Source organism: Pseudopipra pipra, chromosome 28 (assembly GCF_036250125.1).
Source record: "Pseudopipra pipra isolate bDixPip1 chromosome 28, bDixPip1.hap1, whole genome shotgun sequence".
Lineage (NCBI taxonomy): Eukaryota > Metazoa > Chordata > Aves > Passeriformes > Pipridae > Pseudopipra > Pseudopipra pipra.
In genome coordinates this window covers 1,152,248-1,171,930 of record NC_087576.1, presented here as the reverse complement: position 1 = coordinate 1,171,930, position 19,683 = coordinate 1,152,248, and the positions used below count along the sequence as shown (strand labels likewise).

Below are 19,683 nucleotides of genomic sequence, written 5' to 3'. Positions count from 1 at the left end.
CCACCAAAAGTGACAATATTGGGGGGTTTTTTAAGTCACTGCTGCGTGACTTGCAGTGAGTCCCTTGATTTCTCTGCAGTGCTGTTGCACGTGTGGATTTACACTGTGAGAGCTCCAGGGCAGCCAGGCAGATGGAAAACCAAAATCCCTCAGCTCTGCTTCACCCAGCACAAATTTGGGGCTGGGGGGCTGAGCTGGAGCTCAGTCTGCACCCCCAGACAATGGAAGTCATTCCCAGCTGATGGAGAGTCTTTATCACACCCCTGAGCTGGCAGCAGTGCAGGATCTCCTCTCCCAGTTACAACTGGATCAAGAAGAAAGAGGTTGGCTCACCATCTCCTTAAACAAAAATTAAATTTTGGTGCATTTTCCCTTTTTAAAAAAAAAAAAAAGGAAAAAAAAAAAAGGACCAATCCCCAGGAGGCAATTGAAAGGAGCAGGATTTTTTTAATGGTGTTCCAGGACAAAGCAGTGACATTCACTGGCTTTTGCAGCCTTAGTAAACTCAGAAGCTTTAACAAAATGGTTTTCTTCAGGGAGCTGAACTGAAGACAGTTGTGACATGAATGTTTCCTTCCCTTGCCTGTCTCAGAGTGGAAACACGGCTCTCACTGGTGTCTGTGTGCTTCTAATAAAAGCAGAGCCACCAGAAGGATTGTTAAAGTCTTACAATGGCTTTGTAATTATACTCTTTACAACACTTACACAATTAGTGGGTACCAGTATCTTCCTGATGAGTCTGTAGAAAATTATTAGAAGAATAATTACCAGTTTTCTGCCTGCAGAGGAACAAGAGCAGGGTGTTTGTAGATAGTGAGACAGCTGTGTATATTTACAGAATGATACAGCCCTTAAAAGCATGTAAATATTAGTGTGAACATGGAGAAACTGAGAGCTTTGGGTGAGGAACTGGAGTTGGGGTCACCAAGTTCTGTCTGACAGTGAAACCTTTGCAGTGCAGTCCTGGATGAGGTACCAAGTCCCTTCATTTTTGCCTTTGCCCCCCTGTGAAAACCCACCTTGCTTTTGCAGCAGCTGCCTTTGCCCTCTGGGCAGCTCTGACTTGGGAAACTCTCCCAACCCCTTTGGATTTTGAGCAGGATTTACAGAACCACAGCACATTAAAAAGGAAATCCAGCACCTTCAAGGAGTTTTGAAAGCAGTCATGAAATAATCCACTCCCCTCGTGGCTGGAAATCAAAAATTAAGCCTCCCTTCTAATTCTCTCCTTCATATAAACCCGACCATCAGGAGTTAAAAGGAGCTGAACTCCTGTAAAAATTGCTCTCTAACAGGAATCCATTAGTACAGTTGCAGAGAGCTCGAGCAGGCATTGAATTTTCAGAAGGTCACAATGATTCCAGGAGCCCTTCTGACAATACCTTTGGTACTGACAAGCACTGAACCCCTTCGATGGATTTGATTTGATATAATTTATGTGGATAAAAAGAAGGTAATTTGGAGAGACTGCTTGCCAGCTGATTTTTATAAAGCCTTGTGCAACCTTTCCTTCCTCACTGGTGTTTTTACTGTCTCAGCACAGGAGTAAACATTGCTTAAGCACAGGCAGGGGTGATTTTTTTTTATTTTTTTTTTTTACTATTATGCTTTAAATTCACAGAATTACATAAAAATGTAGCTGGGAACAGACCTCTGGAGGACTGTAACACAAACTCCTGCTCCAAGTCTGCCCTTCAGACTGCTCAGGGTCTTGTCCAGTGCCTTTGAAGAGGCCCCAGAGAGGAGAGCTGAGGCTGAATTGTTTGACCTGGTGTGTTCTCCTGGTGGGGGGGTGTTTGAGTGCTCTGAAAGCCCTGGGAGAGGTTTCCCAGCCCAGCTGCTCTTGGCTCCAGCTGCAGGCACTGCCTTGGGATGGCCCTGTGCCTTTGAGTGCCTTGAACTGGGATGGGGGTGTATGAACACCAGTCCCATCCCCTGGCCCACGAGGGGAACACTCCTGGTGTGCTGTGGGTGACCCAGACACCTCTGTGCAGGTGAATTTGGGGGTTATTCCTAATGCTGACACAATTCTCTCCTCTGCCCCTGCAGGAGGTGGTTTCAGATGAAAGGCTCCAAGGAGGACAATTGCTGGAGGAACCAAAACTTCTGCATTTTAAAGGAAATACCTGCAGCCTCCAGATCTCAGTCCTTGATATCCCTCCCTTCCTTTGGAGAATTAAACCATTTACTGCCTGTCAGGTACTTGGCAATTTTACCTCTTCAGGTTTGCACTGGGGTGGGCAGAACCCAGATAAGGCAGTGGTACCTTCTGTTTTGGTTTAAATCTCTTGGGCATGCAACAAAAATGAGTCAGAAGGCCAATCCCCTTGTTAAAGCTTATCACTCCTGAAGATGTTCCTGATACCTGTTATTCCAGTTGTGATACAACTGCGAACACGTGGCTGCAAATGACATTTAAATGTTAATCATGAGTTGAAAGCACAGCGTGCAGATACCAAGAATTAGAACTGAAGAGCTGCAAATTATTTTTTCTGCACTCCATTAATTAAAGAGGCTGTTGAAAAGCGGAAAGGGAAAATCAAAACAAAGGAAGGATTTCTAAGGATGTGGGTTACTGGGAATCAGAAGTGATGTGCTGGCACATGGAGTGGGCTGGTCTTAAAATACAGAACTCAATTAGACTATATAATCTCCCTTTTCCCAGAAGCAGAGAGACAATTATCTATCATTCAGTATTTTGGCAAAAAAACTGTTTTAAATGTGTTGCCATGTTCTCCAAAACATGAGTGTAATGGGCTCTGAAACTTATAAACACAGATCCACAGCCAGATGAAGTCTTACCTCATTAGGAATATAGGGATAATTTATGCTTCAACTTAAAAAGTGAGGGAAACCAAATCATTTTCAGCTTCCTATGAAGAACAGCTTTTAAGTGTTTTGTTTGTTCTACTCACTGAACTGCATTTTAAAAGCCAAGCCACTCAGTGTTAGGATGCCCCACTACTACAGCAAATGCCCACCAGGAGTAGGACGTGCCCAAGCAGTGAAAATCATGGGAGTTTTCTCTAAATACAACCAATTGAGTTCTGCCTCATGGATGGAACACAGCTCCACACTTTGATTAATTTATTGCCTCTTGATCCTTGTCCAGGCCTGAAGAATAAATGTGTGTGACAGACTGGAATTCAGCCTCAAAGTGCTGTTTAGAGTCTGATCAGAGCAGGGACTTGGGGTTAAATAAAAGCCTGTGCAAAACCTCTGCTGCCACAGTGGCTCTTACTGAACCAGAGGAATATTCCCATTTTATAACTGAGTGTAGTTGGCATGACTTGGCCAGCTCAGGAACACAATAATTGTCTCCAAGAGGAACTGCAGAACCTGCACTGGCTTTGTGTTTCCCCCTCAGTGAGGTGTCTGGTGACAGCTCTGGTTTGGTTCCAGGCTCTTGAGAGATGAAAGGCTCTGTTTGTGCCCGTGGAGCTCCTTGCAGAGCTCCCTGGCTTCTCTCCCACATCCCACCCTGTGCAGGCAGCTGCCTGTGCTGCCTGGGAGGAGCAGAGGGGCCAGAACTGTGCTCCACCAGTGCCACCATCCCGGGATGGGATGAGGAGAGAGGTGTGTCAGTGATCCCTCAGCTCGGGGGGGTGGATAAATCCTGCTGTAGAACTGGCTGCAGAGCAGTGGATGGCAGGTGGTGCCAGGATTCCTCCGGACTCCAAACTGTTTGTTTGTCCTGGCCCTGCTGCAGGAGCAGCTGCCGAGCTCTTGGCTCCCTTCCCACCCCGCTCCCGAGGAACTGGGGGAACCCTCGGGAACTGGGTGGGTGCTGGAGCAGGCAGGGGCAGTGAGCAGTGTGCTGAGAAACCAGGCAGGCAGCTCTGGGGGCTGAAAGCAGCTGTGTTCCCCCCATCTCCTGTCCCTCGGAGGACCCGGGCTCTGTCTGGAGCCGGGAGATGATTTACATTCCCTGTCTCTGCTGGGAACTTAATTATAAAGGCAGAATGAAACTGAAAGCATTGCTGGAATACTTGAACCACTCATCCTTCACCACACGTTGTCCCTCTGTATTGTTTCGTGTGATTCTTTTCAGCTGAGTGATTCTTCCACTCGGGATGAAAGCAGAGATGATTACCCTGAAAAAAAATCTAATTATGGTTGCTCCACTTGTAACTTGTTTTGCTAATGTTTTCTTTATCATTGTCAGTATCTTGCTACTGCTCCCAGCCCAGGATCCAGCTGGGGCTGGAGAAAGGCACAGTTGGGGTGGTTCAGGTGGAGAAGGGGAGGCTGACAGAGCCAGGGCAGGTCTTGATGGGAAGCTCCTTTTTTTTGGATTCTGCGGTACAGGGAAATGGCAGGGAGACACAGAGAAGAGTCAGGGTTCTGATCTCGGTAAGGAGGAGGTGAAGTGCAATATTTTCAAGTTTTAGATGAGTCTCCCATCATTTGTTTCACTGGATGAAACCCCAGCCTTCAGGGAAGGTGTTTATCGGTGGAACCGTCGCGGGTGGGCTTTGTGCTGCTGGGGGCTGGAAGGGGTGTCCAGCAGAGCAGCAGGGAGGGGCCCTGGCTGTCTCTGCTCTGTGTCCCGTGTCCCTGAGCCCTGTGCCTGTGCCTGTCCCCGCAGGAGGTGCCGTTCTCGCGGGTGTGGCGGGGCAGTGCCCGGCCCCTGCTCTGTGCCTTCTCCCTGGAGCGCTACAGCCCCGGCACCACCCAGCTCAGCTGCAAGGTCTGTGTCAGGCAGCTCAAGGGCCACGAGCAGGTCCTGCATGTCCAGACCTCCATCCTCGAGGTAAGGGCTGCTCTCACCTGCCTTTGTTCCCTTGCTCTGTCACCTCTCACTAGCCCAGGTGGCTCCAAGCCCCGTCCAGCCTGGCCTTGGGGCATCCACAGCTTCTCTGGGCAACCTGTGCCAGTTCCCTCCCCACTTTTGTCCTTCCCCTCTCTGCGTAGTTGCTGTGCAAAGCTGTGGCCAGTCTATAAAGCCTTACAGGTTCCATTTCCAGCAGTAATCTAAGCACAGAGATTCTGCAGCACTAAAAGCAGCTCCTGTTCAGGTTGGTGGTTGTGGTTTTCTTGCAAGAAGTTTTGGCAGCGTTTGCAGAGCCCTGGGAGTTGAACACGGGTGCTCACAGTGTCTCCTGGGCACTGGAGCCTTGCTCACTGGTAAAAGAAATCAAACCCATAGTCAAGCAGGCTGGTGATCTGTCCTAGAGCAGTGAAAACCTTGTTGATTAATCCAGATTAGTAGTTCTGGGTTAAAGCTGTCCACCCACTGCTCAATGCTCTCTGCAGAGAATGCAGCAACTGCACAAGAGAACCACAACTATCATCCTGTATCAAAAATCCAGGTGTTTTTCTGGTTCTTTGCTGTTATTTCCTACAGATCTTCTGTTGCTCTCTGTGTCTCACTGCAGTGTTGCTGCTGCCTTGATTTTCCTCTCTCTGGATTTTTTTTTAAGGGTCCCATCCTTACACAAGTCCCCAGAGTGTGTCAGAGTCCTGTCTTCAAACAAATTTGCTGGTACAGAGGGCTTTCTCATGCCTGTCTCCAGCAGTGATTGAAGAGTGAGGATAATTTGACTGCAGAATAAATACAAACCCAACAACTGCTCCCCGAGTTGCTCACTGGGATACAATTCCCAGAGCTGCCCAGGTCACTGTCGCTTATCTCCCCTGTGCAGGGGATGGAAATCCACTCTGTTGTGCATATTTAACACAACCAGGCAGAGCTGAGGTATCTCCAGCACCTACTGCTGTGCATGGCTGGCTCTGGGGATGTGTCAGAAATGCTCTGTGAAGAGACTCCACCTCTGTCAGTTGGTAGTGATGCTGCTCAAAGGGATAAAGCACTGAAATGGGGCTCTGGCACACGGGACTGGGCTCATTCCACAGCAAAAGGTGGGACAGACCTACAGAGGGCCTGGATTCCAAAGGGCTTGGGAGGACTGAGGTTCTTGGAGAATTCAGGTGGTTTAAAAAAAATTTTAAAACCAACCAAACAAACCAACAAACCCACAACTGAGAGATTTGTGTGTCCATATTTGAGGCTCAAGCAGTGAAAGGTTTAGAGACCCATCACTGCTCTGTTCGACTCCATCTCTAACACAAAATTACCCAAAAAACAAAACTCCTAGAAGGGGAGAATATTACTATTTTAAATGCTTTTATACACAAGTCCTTGTGATGTTCTGGGAGCTCCTCCACAACCCCAAAAGCCCCACCTCTTACCTGTTTAATTTTCTGCCAGCAATTCTGTGAGCTGCAGGGAGGAACCTCAGCCTCGGGTTTCAATCCTTGAATCCAACTTGCTTTGCTCTCCTGTTCCCTGCAGAGTGAAAGAGAAACCATCACCTTCTTTGCACACGACGACAGCAACTTCCCTGCCCAGGTGGGGCCCAAGGCTTTCAAAATCCCCTTCTCCATCCGGCAGCGGATCTGCGCCACCTTCGACGCCCCCAGCGCCAAGGGCAAGGACTGGCAGATGCTGGCACAGAAAAACAGCATCAACAGGTGAGAGAGGGGAGCAGAGAAATGGGAAAGGGGGAGAATCGGCTGGTTGTTTGCCAGGGTTAATTAAGGAGTCATTAAGGGACTCTCAAGTACCTGCTTTTATCTACAAACAGCTGCTGGGAACAGCTTCTCCCTTTGAAGGGTAGTTCTTTGCTCTAGGCACAAGTCTTGGTGAAGTCCAAGACTTCAGTAGGAGGGTTTTGGCACTCTTGTCTACTAAGAAAAAGTTTTAAGAGGCTGCATGTTCTCTCTCAAAAAAAAATTTTTTTTAAAAAATCCCATGACCTGTTGTCCTGGCTCCTGCTGATTTGTTTTGGGTTCCAAAAGGAATATTGCAGATTTGTTTGGTTGGTTTTTTTAAGGAAAAGACAGTCATGCTCTACTGTTAGGGGTAATAATAGTATTATGATTATTAGAACTGAAAGATGCTGTAAAGACCAATTTACTACTTACTTTGCTTCTTCTGCTTGGCTGAATTAAATTGGCAGAGGAAGTTCACTGACAGAAATAGCCATAAATATGTTCCCAGGAGAGCACAGCAATACTTAAATCAAGCAAACTGACTTTCCATTGACTTGTTGCCGTGCATGGGAATCTCCACAAGCCACATCTGAACCAAAAAAAAAGGAGTGTTTATGGCAAACACACTTTCTTTTACTGAATTCTTTGCGGATATTGCCCCTGCAGAGCCCTAAAATCTGCATCTTGATAAAACACAGATTCACAAACTAAAACATGTCGGGTCTTTACGTAATCACAGGCATCAGCTGATGTTATGTAAATCCTCTGCCTGTCAAATCCTTTGCTGAATTTCCTACTGGTGCTTTCCAGGCCAGTCTCCTCATTTCCAGGGGGCTGCAGCATTCCTGGGCCAGTCCCCTGGGCATTGTCCCTCTGCTGAACTTGGCCAGGGGACCCCTGAGGGAGAAATGCCCCAGGGTGGGTCCTCTCCAGGGCTCCTCAGCTCAGCCCACCCCGCTGCTGCTGGAGGGTTTGGGGCAGTGGCAGCTGCTCCTCATCCTCCTCACCCCCTTTTCCTCCCTCCCCGCAGGAACCTCTCCTACTTTGCCACCCAGAGCAGCCCCTCCGCCGTCATCCTGGACCTGTGGGAGGCTCGGCACCAGCAGGACGGGGACCTGGACTCGCTGGCCTGTGCCCTGGAGGAGATTGGGAGGACTCACTCCCAGCCCCCCGAGCCCCCCGAGCCCGAGCTGGAGGAGCCCGACTTCAGCTACAGCCGCCAGAACGGCCTTTAGTCCCTTCCCACAACTCTGGGATCTGCCACCGGAGGTTCCCTGGGCAGGGAGGGAGGAAGGAAGGGGGTTCTGCCCCCGTGGGGGGAAACTCCTGCCCCACGGGGTGGTTTGCAGTGGGAGGAGCAGAAGCAGCCCTGCTAAAAAAATCACCTGGTGATGAGGAAACCACGACCCTCTCCCCGTCCTCCCCTCCTTTCAAACTCACCTGGTAAAGTCCAAAACAAAAACTGCACATCTGTCAGTCCTGGGGCAGGAAGGGGAAGACACAGAGCCGTGGAAGGGAAATGCTCTGACAGTGTATGTTTAGGAACAGTAATGCTGATATAATGCCCAGTGAAAATCAACAAATATGATGGTGGATGTTTAGAGCCACTGGAGGTTAATCCTGGTTTAAAGGTTTGTCTCTTCAAGAGTGGTTTGAAATCCCATTTGAGAGCATCACGTTGTCACTTTATGTCTGCTACAGGAAAACTGACAATTTGGCCTTATCCTGTTCAGATGTTTGAGGAATTAGAAGATTCTCATAATTATTCCATATCATGTGTATTCCAGACCATTTCTTTTAAAAATTCAATCCCTTAATGAATGTACATTTGCTGCAGAGCTTTCCTGCCTGCTCTGTTCCCAAAATTACAGACCAAAACCCCTCTCTGGGAAATTGGGGTGTTGCACACGCAAGAGGAACTTTCTAATTTTCTTGGTTTGCAAACTCTGACTTGGTCAAAAACTGTTTCCTGGGGGGGGGGGTGGATTTAAATAACCAAATAACACGTGGGAAATTTCCAGCCCTACTTTAGCAAGTTTACACTTTTTTTTTTTTTTTTTTTTTAATTATTCCTTCATGTTCTGGGGCTAAACTAAAGTGAAGGTGAAGTCAATCAGCACAGCTTAATTTTGGTTTGGTTTCAGGCTGAAACAATAAACCCCACGTGGCACTGCCAGAAATGGGCTTTGGTTCCTTTGCACAGCTTGGGAATGTCAGGGGATGTAAAGCTGGCAGGGTTACACCTGGTTTAGCCACAAAATTGCATTTCCCACCCCAGTCAGAATCCAGCTGGAGAATTCGCCTTACTTTTTTTACCCATTTCATACAAATCTGATTTCTTACTTCGACCAAACCAAAAAGAGCTGTCACTGTGAGCGAGGGGCCTGGTGGGACTGGTGCTGAGCCAAATTTAACCCCTGTTTTCACTCCTGTCCCTTACAATCAGCCAAGGTGCTCGTTGGGCCAGTGTGGGCAGCAGGAGCACGTTCAGGAGAAAGCAGGAACAGAAAAGAGGCTTCAGGAGCTTTATGGAAATGAAAGGAACTGAAAAGGGGCATTCTGGGGCTTTTTCACCCTTGTTTTTAGCCCAGAGCTGCACAACAGGCCACAGGGTAGGTACAGAGAGCAAATCTCTTAATAAACTGTTCTTTACCCAGGATTCCAGGTCCCAAAAGTCTGACCAACAACCCTGGACTTGTTCCTGCTGCTCTGGAACTGCAAATGTCATTATTGCCTTCCCGGCTCAGCAGGCTGGGAATAGGCTGAGACTTAGAAATACTGAGACTTCTGCAAAGGTTTTCTGCACTTGAGGATTTCACAGAGCCTGACAGGCTGGTTGCTGTTTGCAGGGGGAGCAGGTCTGGGGCTGAGACACAAACACAGCTCGTTTGGCAGCAGGCTGTCACTGCTTTTAGCAGCACATGGGTCTAGCTGGGTTTGAATTACATTTCTAGTGACTGCCAGTCCTCCTCCTCAGGAACCTGTTCTTCATTGGACAGAATGCTGGGAATCAGGGAAGAAAAAAAAAGACCAAAATAAGGAATGGCACCCAGAGCTGCTGTTGTCTGGGAAACCAGCTCCAGCCTCCCTCCAGCAGGGAATTTGTTCTCAGCTCAGAGCTCGGGAACACTGAGACAAACCCAGCAGCTCCCTGGGCTGGTGTCCTCCAAAATCCAGGTTCCCAGGACGTCCAGTGTCTGAAAAGGAATAGATGTTTAACTCTGACAATGCCAGAAAGGAAACTCCTCCTCCGTGGCCGAGGGCAGGGCTGCCTTTGCTGCTGCCCCTCAGGTTTTGTTCCCTGTTTTTATCTTCACTTTGGCTAAAGCAGCTTCTTTGTTACTGATCTTAAACTCTGAGAGTCTGATCAACAGCTCTCGAGTCTTTCTGCCTGTTATGGATTGTTTTGATGCTCTTGTGTTGTTCCAGTGAACCAGAAATGCCCCAATATTGCACATTTCCTTTGCTCTTAAACAGACTTTCTGGAGCTCTGTATACATACATAGGATTTGATCCAAAATGCAGATGTAGAGGAGCACCTGAAGCAGGATTAGAGGCCAGAACTTAAAAATGTATTCCTTTCTTCCATTTTATAAATTATTACATTTGAAAAGCAATCTTCACCAACTAGAAGGTAAGAGAAATGTAATTTTGCACACTTTAGATTCCATCTGGCTGCCCTGAGTCTGATCAGGTGAAACAGCCATTTTGATTTTACATCACCAAAGAATCTGCCCTAATATATTTTCATCTTCCTAAGCACAGGTGCTTCTGTGCTGTGAGTCATTTAAGACTAATAGTTGCCTTCTAAAAATGACTTACAGTTGTGTCAGCACAACGTGCAGCCCCAGCTCCGCCAGCCCCAGCACCAGAAAGCTCATTCTGCAGTCTGTACAACCCTGAACTCCCACAAAAATTTTATTGGCCTTTTTGTAATAGATGAAAAGATATCAGCACAATTCCCCTCAAACACGGGGAGCTGGGTTTGTTATTATTTTTGTCTCTGGCAGCAGCTGCTCTCCCCCTCTCCGGGCAGCGCTGGCCTGCAGCGGGTTCAGAGAAGCTTGTCCAGCATAAATCACCCAAACATGGATCCTGTAGGACTCCAGGGTATTAACATCACACCACAGGGCCATTCTTTTCTTCCCACTTGTGAGTTTTACCACATTCAGTAGCAGATAAATTCCAGAGCATATTTCTCACCACAAAAAAATCCAGCTTTGTGTGCACAGAGAACTAGAACAGGGGAGGAACTGCTGCTGGCTGCCTGCTCACGAGGTCAAGCTTTTTTTTTTCCAGGCTGTTTCTGCCTGTAAAACACAGATTTAAGCAAAGGGGCTGCTTAGTTCTTGGAAGGTAATTAACTGAGTGGAAAACCAGGAAATTAGATTTCCAAGTCCTTACCGGCCGTGAACGATGTGGAGAGTTCACCTTTCTGGCCTTTCTCTGATTTCACTGATCCCCAGGAATTTCTCCACCTGTTCCCCAGCAGCAGAGGTGGTGGGAATAACTCACTGAGGGTCTTTGCCACGTTAACCCAGCCGAGGGAGCTTTTCCAGGGGTTGTTCATTTCTGGGCTGTGGTTTGGTGGAATTACTCCCTCGGCACCGTCCTTGTTCCAGCAGAGGCTGGAGGCTTTTCCAGGGAGCAGTGAAATGGCACCTCTGCCCCTTCCTGGAAAAATAACAGTGGTCTAATTAAAATGACTGAAAGGAGTCCTGAGCAAACACAGTAACTTAAACCACACAACACCTGTAGCCACAAACAACACTCAATATGCTGGCAAACATCACGAATCATTTTCCAGTAATGCCTTTTCTCTCATTGCCAATACCAGCAGAAATGGTAGCAAAAATCTCCTTTCCAACACGAGACAGAAAGAAATCAGTCACTCTGAGATTAAAGACTCACTTAGAGAATTGTTTGGTAGTGACAGTGTCTGCAGGGCAGGAGGCAGGACCAGAGTTCTGCTCCTTGCCACGAGTCAAGGAAAAACCTTTATCCGTACCCGTGTTCACTGTTCTGTCCAAGAATAACATAAGTGTCTAGGAACTTGCCACTATATTTTTTGTATTAGAGGTGAATAGTACAGACTCTACTAGTGTTTCTTGTCTGGGGCTCGGGGGGGGTAGGGGGTGTTGTTGTAATTTTCGAGCTGTTGCAAAAGCTGCTTTAACTGAGCTGTCGAGTTGTCTTGACTGGTTTGTGCTTTCCAAGGGCGAGCTGGGGCTCACCTCGTGTCCCGGGGGAGCTGGGGCTGCAGTCACCTGTGAGCCATGGCCAGGGCACGGGGGGCAGCTGGGCTGTCCCTGCCCTGGCCCAGCTGGAGCCTCCCCTCCCATGTCAGCACCGCTTCCTTCGTCCGCCCTGCCGTGAACCCTGGGTGCAGACCTGTCCCTGTGCAGCCCCCAGGAGATGCCAAACCCCCCTTCCCTGCTCTCTGTACAGAAATCTCGCTGTCCAACCCCGGGGGTGGCACCAAGGGGAGGCAGAGGGTGCTCTGCACCCAGCCTGGCTCCAGCTGTTGTGGCCCAGCGGGAGGGGAGGACACGGATCTCACAGCCAGGGGACCTGCCCTGCAAAGGGGAATGTGCCCTCCAGATCCTCCCAGGGACCTGCCCGCTGCTTGGGGTTTGCAGTTTCAAACATCCTGACCCTTGGTGCTCCCCACACAGAAATGTGGAGTATTAACCCCGGGGTGGTGACACCTTTTCACCAATTCCTTCGGTTTTCCCCCCATTTGGGCGCTGCAGGTGGAGGGGGAGGGAGCAATATTTGGAGGTGAAGCTGTAGATTTTTGCATCCTTTCCACTAAACCCCAACCCCCATCCCTGAACCTCCCAGAGTTCCCTGGCTGCATCCCTGAGCAGTACAGACACACCCAGGTAAATGCCTCAGAGATTTACTCCTGACACCACAGAATTTGTGACCTGGGAGATGGAGTTGCCCCCTCCCACCTCTTAATCCAATTCATCCCATTCTGATCCCATTTGGTAACCTGGCCCCAAAACCATTAACTGTGCACCTTCTGTTGATTTGGGTGAAGTAAAATTGGACTGGTCAGACCCAGAGCAGTGTTACACACCACAAGAGCTAACAAAACAAAAAATAATTCCCATTGCATTTTCAACTTGGAAAACTTTTGACCAGCCCTTTGCTGAAAAGAGGAGGGGGAACTTCAACCTGATCACACGAAATGTAAATTATTTTTTAAAAAGTGAAAAAAAAAACCAAAACCCCACAAGTATTCCTCTAGAGAGACCTATTTTCTCTTCTGCTCCTTTATTTTTGAGACGAGTAGGTTCTGAAAATGTTGGTTCTGGGCTCATGTGACTGAGCATCCTTCCCTCCCCCGGGTCCAGTGTGGTTAGAACTGAAGGAGAGCAGAGGTTTGAACCCTTTCTTTAGTATGAAGCTGAAGGAGCAGGGAGGAGAGACAGAACATGAGATCAAAAGCATGGCCTTGGCTTCATACCACACTTTCTGTGCCTTGTTCTATCAATGTAAATTCTGAATGTTGTACAGTAAAATACTTGGGAAAGACTCCTTGGAAAAGGCTGCACTGGCTTCTTTTTTTCAGCACATGTACATATATAAATATATATACATATATATATTTGGTAATGCCAACCAGCTATGTTATATTGTACTGAGAGTGACCCTGGGAGGTTTTGGGTGTTTTCTGGAGGGGCTGCAGAGCTGTGGCCTTTTGGAGAGACATGTACAGGTGGGGACTCCTGCATAGCAGTTATTTATGAATAAAGAGTCTTTTACTGACCTCTTGGAGCACGTTTGTTCCTGTGGGAAAACAGGGGGGGCTGGTCTGAGCACTCTGGGAGGCTGGGCTGGGTTTGTGCTGGAAAACTCTGTGCTGGGCACCTTTTTCCTGAAAAAAAAAAATGAATTAAAATCTACAGGAATAGGAGCAGAAGTGATGTTTATTTACCCTTTACTGACAACATGTAAACAGGTCAGGAATATCATCCTGCTCTCATGTTAGCCTGGCCTGCAACCAGTTCCCTCTGCCCTAAAGTCTGGTTTAAGGCATTTCACTGAATTTATTTATTTATTTGTCTGAATGTAGGGACAACCCCACTCCTGGGCAGGGCACTCACCTCAGGTGGGATATGGAATAAAATGAATTATTAGTCCCTGCAGAGCAGAGGTGCCAGGACAGGTGTTGTAAATCAAGATACCCCTCAAACCCTTCATGCCCTGCATTCACCTTGTTCTCACCCAAGATCCCAAACCCCAGATACTGTGATGGGGACCCTTGGTAACAGCCAGGACCGTCACATGCCTTTGACATTCATTGCAGAATTATTCCTGATTAATTATGTTTGCAGGGAAACAGCATCTGTTGCTGTAAAGTGTTCACAGCACTGTGATTTAAGGAACAGCCACTCAGAAATTCTCCTGCCAGGGTGGAAGGGAAGGGGCTGGGCTGGGACATTTCAGCCCTTCTGAAAACTCAAAAAACCCCCACAAAACCCCAAGATAATACTTTCAGCACAAAGGCAGGACTGAGCCTCACCTGTTGTTGAGAGTACCAGAAATTATTATGGAAAGAGGGTTCAATTTTCAAACAGTTCTGAAAGGCCAAGTTTAACCAAGTACCACTCACGTTCAGGCTTGGAGCAGAAAAATGTCCCCAGCAATAATTGAAGTGACACCTCTTCAATGAGACCTTGACCATGGCACTGGAAAGAGGCTGCTCAGCCCCCCAAAATTCACACACAGCTGAATTACTGCAGCATCCTGAAGCTCAATGGAATTGAAAAAATCACACCAGTGCCTGTGACTTTTAACCCCCCCTGCAGACTGAAGGCTGTCTGTGAAGTAAATACTCAGTAAAACAAGCCCATGGTCCCTGGGTGCCTGGGAGGGGGGGTTGAGCTGCACAAAGCACCCCCTGGCTGACTCTGTCCTGGGCTGTCTGCACGGAGTTTGGAAGGAATAAACATGGAATTTGTGAGGAATAAGGGAGCACTGAGCTGCCACTGCTCCCTGAGCAGGTCCCAGCCTGGTCTGGGGACACCAGAGCTCCCCAGGGCCCTGCTGGTGCCCCCAGAGGGGTCTGTGTGTCCCCCACAGCTGGCACAGAACGTGTGGCTTGGGCTGGCGACAGAGAAAAGAAGGAGAGGAGAAGATTCTCTCCCTGCCTGTGTTTATTTTTTGTTGTGTTTTAGGGCCATTTGGTTGCTGACTCAAATGCTGTAACCCTTCTGTTGTGACAGGAGGCGACACTGGAGAGAACTCTGGTTACAAACACCCCAGACTAATTTAAACCAAACTGAATCGATCCCAATCTGCTCTGCTGAGGGAGTTTGGGCTTTTTTTTTTTGCATTTTTTTCCCTCTTCTCAGATATCATTTGGATTGTATGTATTTTACTCCAGTACTTATCACAGCTTCAAGGCTATTTTCCCTTATTTTGCTTTGTTTCTTTGCTCTTTTTTTCCCCTGCCAGCCTGACTCACCAAATAACAGCATCCACTCATAGAGTCAAACCTTAAATCACAGGCAGTGCCTGAAGTCCTGCAGAAAGCTTTGTTAGAAAAACGTGCAAATAAATCACCAACTCTCCACAAATGCCTCCAAAGTTCAAAAATCAGCTTTAAAGCAGGCCCTTTAAAGAGCTCAGTTCCTTATATCAGAAATATTCAAAGAGTTTTGTTTTGAGTCATCACTTGGCTGTGCACGAGGGCTCCCAGCTCCTTATCCCACCTGCCAGAGGGTCACTCTGCTGCACAATTAGGGAGAAGGGCAGCTGAGGAGCAGCCACTGAAATCAGGGGGAGAGCTGAGAAACTCTCAGGGTGGAAAGAAAGGTAACAGCAGCTTGGGAAGGGGGGTGTAAAAAACCCAGGTACAGCTGGGCACACCCCCCCACCACGCCCCTCCAGGTGAGCCTTGTTCCAAAACCCCCGGGCTGTGCAGGATGTCACTGTTTCCCTCCCTTTTAGCAGGATAACCAGCTCATTAAATCTTCCCATGAAGGTTATTTTCTTACCAAGTGACAGATCTAAAGATTTACGTCCCCCATCCGTCACCTGCCTTCTCCCTCCTGCTTATCCCTTTGTATTTGTTAATGGCCTTTCCCTTGTTATATAATCCTGTCAGGGGTGTTAAAATACCTCTCAGGACTGTTCATTTGGTCTAAATCATCCAGCCTGCCCCGGTGACAGCAGAGCTGGGGTGGGAAGGAGCCCTGTCCTGTCCTCCAGTAATTGTCACCACATGATAAGAAGGTGTAAGATTTAATAAGGTCATAAAGCAGAATGGCAGGAGCTGGTGTCACAGGTATTTTTTTTCATTACCGTCCAGAAAATCTGGATTCAGTGGGACAGTAAATTACAGCAATTGAGCAGAAATGACCCGTTTGATTATTCAAGTCTTTCCAGCCACCCGGGGAGAGCAGCAGGGCCGGGAGCTCCTCTGCCACCCCCACAGCACTCAAACCACTGCTCCCCGGGCCACCCAGGTGCCTCTGCTGAGCTCAACAGCCACAATCAGGCTCCAAAGCAGTGCAAGAACAGCAACTCGTTCAGTTCTGAATGCACTGAAAGTGGTGGAAGCAAATATTCCTGTCAAACTCGGGCACATCCCCTGTCTGAGTGCTCAGGGCTGGCTGGGGGCTGCCAGGGGATGACAAGTTTCCAGTGCAGATGCCAAAAGTCAACACGAGGGTAACACAAAACCAATAAAAACCAGAAAAATGAAGATGCTCCCCTCCCCTCACAGACATTTTTCTCCTCCAATCAGCCACAAGCCCCCTTTATCTCATCCTCTCGTGTCCTCAAGCTCTGGGCAGCTTCTGAAGCAACAACTCCAGTGACAAGAACAGACCTTAAACCCACCCTCACTTGGAAGCAGCAGCCTTGCTGCACCCCATGGGCTCCAAAAAGCCCTTCCAAAAGCACAGATCCAAGTCCCCCCCACTGCACACATCCCTGGGGAACACGTGAACCGCTGGGATCACTCCTGGGACATCTTGGGAAAGAATCTGACTTTTTGAAGCTGCTAATTAGCAGCTGAGGTCTCCTGAGAAATGCCAGCCCGTCTGTGGGGGACAAACACCTCCGAAAGTAGGACCCTCCATTTCTTTATCCCCATTTCATGTATATACAGGGATATTTTCCCTCTCATTACCTGGAAACAGCTGGGTTTGCTGCTCGTGCTTGCCCACGGCTAACAATTATTTACTGCTCATTATCATGATCTTCTGTCACATCCAGGGAACTGGCACCGAGCAGGAAACAAGCAACAGGGATCCTGGGCTTCTGGAAGCACCCAGAATATTAAAATTGAAGGGAAGAAGAAGCACATTAAGCTCTGGCTTGATTTACAAACTTTCCGAGGAGCGACAGTTGTTCTTTAAAGGATTTGTTATGATCAAACTAATTTATAGGGTTGTTACAGTGGAGAAACCTCTGCATTTAACATTTATGGGGAAAGAACTTCACAGTTTTGCTTCGCAGAGATTCAATTAAAATTTGTCTCGGGGAAAAGCTGCTGCAATTTTCCTCCTCGCATTTCGTCCTTCACTGATCACTTTTCTCTTTAATACTCCTGCCTGGTGAAACACTGGGAGAAGCCCTTTGCAAACAGCAGCCTCATTAAAGCCCCTGCACCACAGTTCACAGGGATTACAGATGGGCACCAGAAATGGAGGGATGCTGCCCTTTTGTCCTGGTTAGAACAGCTGGGACCAGTTCAGCACTGGATGGGTGGAACCCAAACCTGGCTATTCCAGAGCCTTCCATGCCATTGCCCAGAAACTGGTATCAATGAACCATTTCCACCCTCTGCCCAGAGCAGCCCTGACCCCTCAGGCTGTAAACTGGGTGTTCAGAGGCCTGGGAGACAGGAGGGTGCTCCTGTGCTCACCCCCAGAGTGGAACTGGGAGATAGGAGGGTGCTCCTGTGCTCACACCAGTGTGGAACTGGGAGACAGGAGGGTGCTCCTGTGCTCACCCCCAGTGTGGAACTGGGAGATAGGAGGGTGCTCCTGTGCTCACCCCCAGTGTGGAACTGGGAGACAGGAGGGTGCTCCTGTGCTCACATCCAGTGTGGAACTCCCCACCCTGAGGGAGGTGCTGGGCATTCCTGCCTGAACCTGAGGATAGATAATCTTGGGGTCTTGGGACTTTTTTAACCACTGCTGGGATCCAGAGAAGGACTGTGACCACCACTCTTGCCCAGACTGCACCAGCACTCTCACCAACAGGTTTTCCCCTCTCCTTTTCCTTTGGACTCAGGGGGCCCAACAAACACCACTCTGTTCATGCCCCAGGGTGCTGGGTTATACATTTGGGGTTTGTGGGTTAAACCCAACTGTTTGTCTGTATAATCGTATTTATTGTATTATTTTATTAAATTGTTATTCTGATTTATAATCTCTCCTTTGAGTTGGGTTCATTTCCCCTGCAGGTTCACCTTTAAACCAGCACACCTTTAAAAAGTGCATCCCTTCCCCCCATACTCCTGGCAGAACAAGTTCCCTGCTGCCTGTCATTTCTCCAAACAGGTGAAGAATCCATTATAAAATATCCCAGGCAGCCTGCCTCATTTCTGCCCGTGCTCCCTGTAATCCCCTGTACCTGGTGCCATTAGCCATGCACGGGGTAATGAGGCAGGCAGAGGTTCTTCCCGGGGCCAGGCTGGGATGATGAGGGGCTGCCAGTGCAGGAGACTCACCCCGGGCTATCTGAAATTGAAATTTGGGCTTAAATTAATAACTCGACATGAGCCCAGACAGTAATGCTGCCTGTCCCCTGCAGGGCTGAAAATGTCTTTTGACATTAATAAAAAAAAAAAAAAATAGAAAAAGAAAAGGGAGGGGTGTTAACTTGGGCAGACAAGAGAGAGGAGCAGTGCACTGGGCTCTGCTGATGCCACGGGAATGGGGGAGGCAGGAAACACATGGCAAAAGGCCCTGCCTTGGCTACCTGACAGGCCAAGTGAATACCCAATGAAGGGGAATAAATCCCTCCATCCTTCCCCACACCTGCAGGATTTGTTTTTATCACCAACAAGGGAAATTGCCTCGCTATCGTCATTATTGCACATTCCAAGGTGTTTTACGGAGCAGGTTAAAGGAAACACAAACCAAGCCTTGCTCCCAGAGCTGAAGGCTTTAGTCTGTGGAACTCAGTGGATGAAAAACACGTGTTTTTTTTAAATTGAGAGGAGATTTTTAAGCTACTAACAGTATTTTTCTCCCTGTTTTACAAGGCAAAATGCATTTGATGCCAGGCTGCACAGCCTGAGTGACTGTGGGCTGGGAGGGGAAGAATTGCTGGCCTGTCCCACTGTGCACATTTACACAGCTGGACACATCTGCAGGAGCCACATGAAGAATATTCACAGCAACTGGGACTCAAAATAAGTTATTTCTATTCCCAGTTCAGTTGCAGAAATTATGAGTGACTTGAGTGACTTTCTTCCAAAAGAAGGAACATTTTCCTACATCACAGAAATTTAACAAGCCAAGGCAGTTATTTTACCTCACATCAACTGACTGCACACCCCTCCTTCCCTGCAAAGCCTCAATTAGGTTAAATGCATTTATCCCTTCAGAACTTTTCTGCTCATCACCCATCAAGCTGAAGGAAAAGTTCCAAAGGATGGTTTTTATTCCCTTCCCTGAAGTGTTGTGTTCATTGGGCTGGAGGGGGAAGGGCACAGTCCCATGGGATCAGTGCCCCAGGGGCACTCAGGGAAGGGGATGGACACGTCTGCTCCTGCTCCCAGTCCCTGCCCCTCCTTCCATCACTCCCACTGGGGGTTAGGAAACCTGGTCCTGCTGTCACACTGAACTCTGCCTTGTCAGGACAGCTTTGTCACTCATAAATACTGCAGTGAGAACCAAAGGCTGCTCATGAAAGATTGATTCCTGGCAGTTCACTGACCCTTCCCTCGAGGCCTTTTATTCAAATTAGAGTAAACCCATCCTAGAAATCCGAGCATTAATTGTTAATAGTACAGGCTGCTGAAACAGGGAGTCCTCGAGGAGCAGAGATCCAGGGCTGGCTTAAAGTGATACAGCCCAGCAGAAATTAAAGGCAGTCAACAGAGCTGGAACACGTTAATTCTCACACTCAGAACCAAAGTGAGGCCTTTCATGGACCTTCCATTAATGTCCATGTTATTCAGATGGTTGGGTGGGACCTAAAAGTTCATCCAGT

The 19,683-nt window shown here is 48.2% G+C and overlaps 1 protein-coding gene and 1 long non-coding RNA gene across 3 annotated transcripts in view; one reads left to right on the top strand and one right to left on the bottom strand.

The window, feature by feature from the left end:
• Positions 1 to 13,272, top strand: part of UNC5D (unc-5 netrin receptor D) — a 93,994-nt gene extending 80,722 nt beyond the window's left edge. For both annotated transcript variants that reach the window (XM_064637981.1, XM_064637980.1), the window contains 4 exons: positions 2,050 to 2,199; positions 4,589 to 4,753; positions 6,296 to 6,474; positions 7,526 to 13,272. In XM_064637981.1, coding sequence (XP_064494051.1) covers positions 2,050 to 2,199; positions 4,589 to 4,753; positions 6,296 to 6,474; positions 7,526 to 7,730 — 699 coding nt within the window. In that variant the 3' untranslated portion in view covers positions 7,731 to 13,272. The remainder of the gene's footprint in view (positions 1 to 2,049; positions 2,200 to 4,588; positions 4,754 to 6,295; positions 6,475 to 7,525) is intronic.
• LOC135403717 (uncharacterized) lies at positions 383 to 7,345 on the bottom strand. Its single transcript, XR_010425472.1, has 2 exons — positions 6,928 to 7,345; positions 383 to 6,289 (listed from the first exon to the last, which is right to left on the bottom strand). It is a non-coding gene; the product is annotated as an uncharacterized LOC135403717 (long non-coding RNA).
• Positions 13,273 to 19,683: the final 6,411 nt, after the last annotated feature.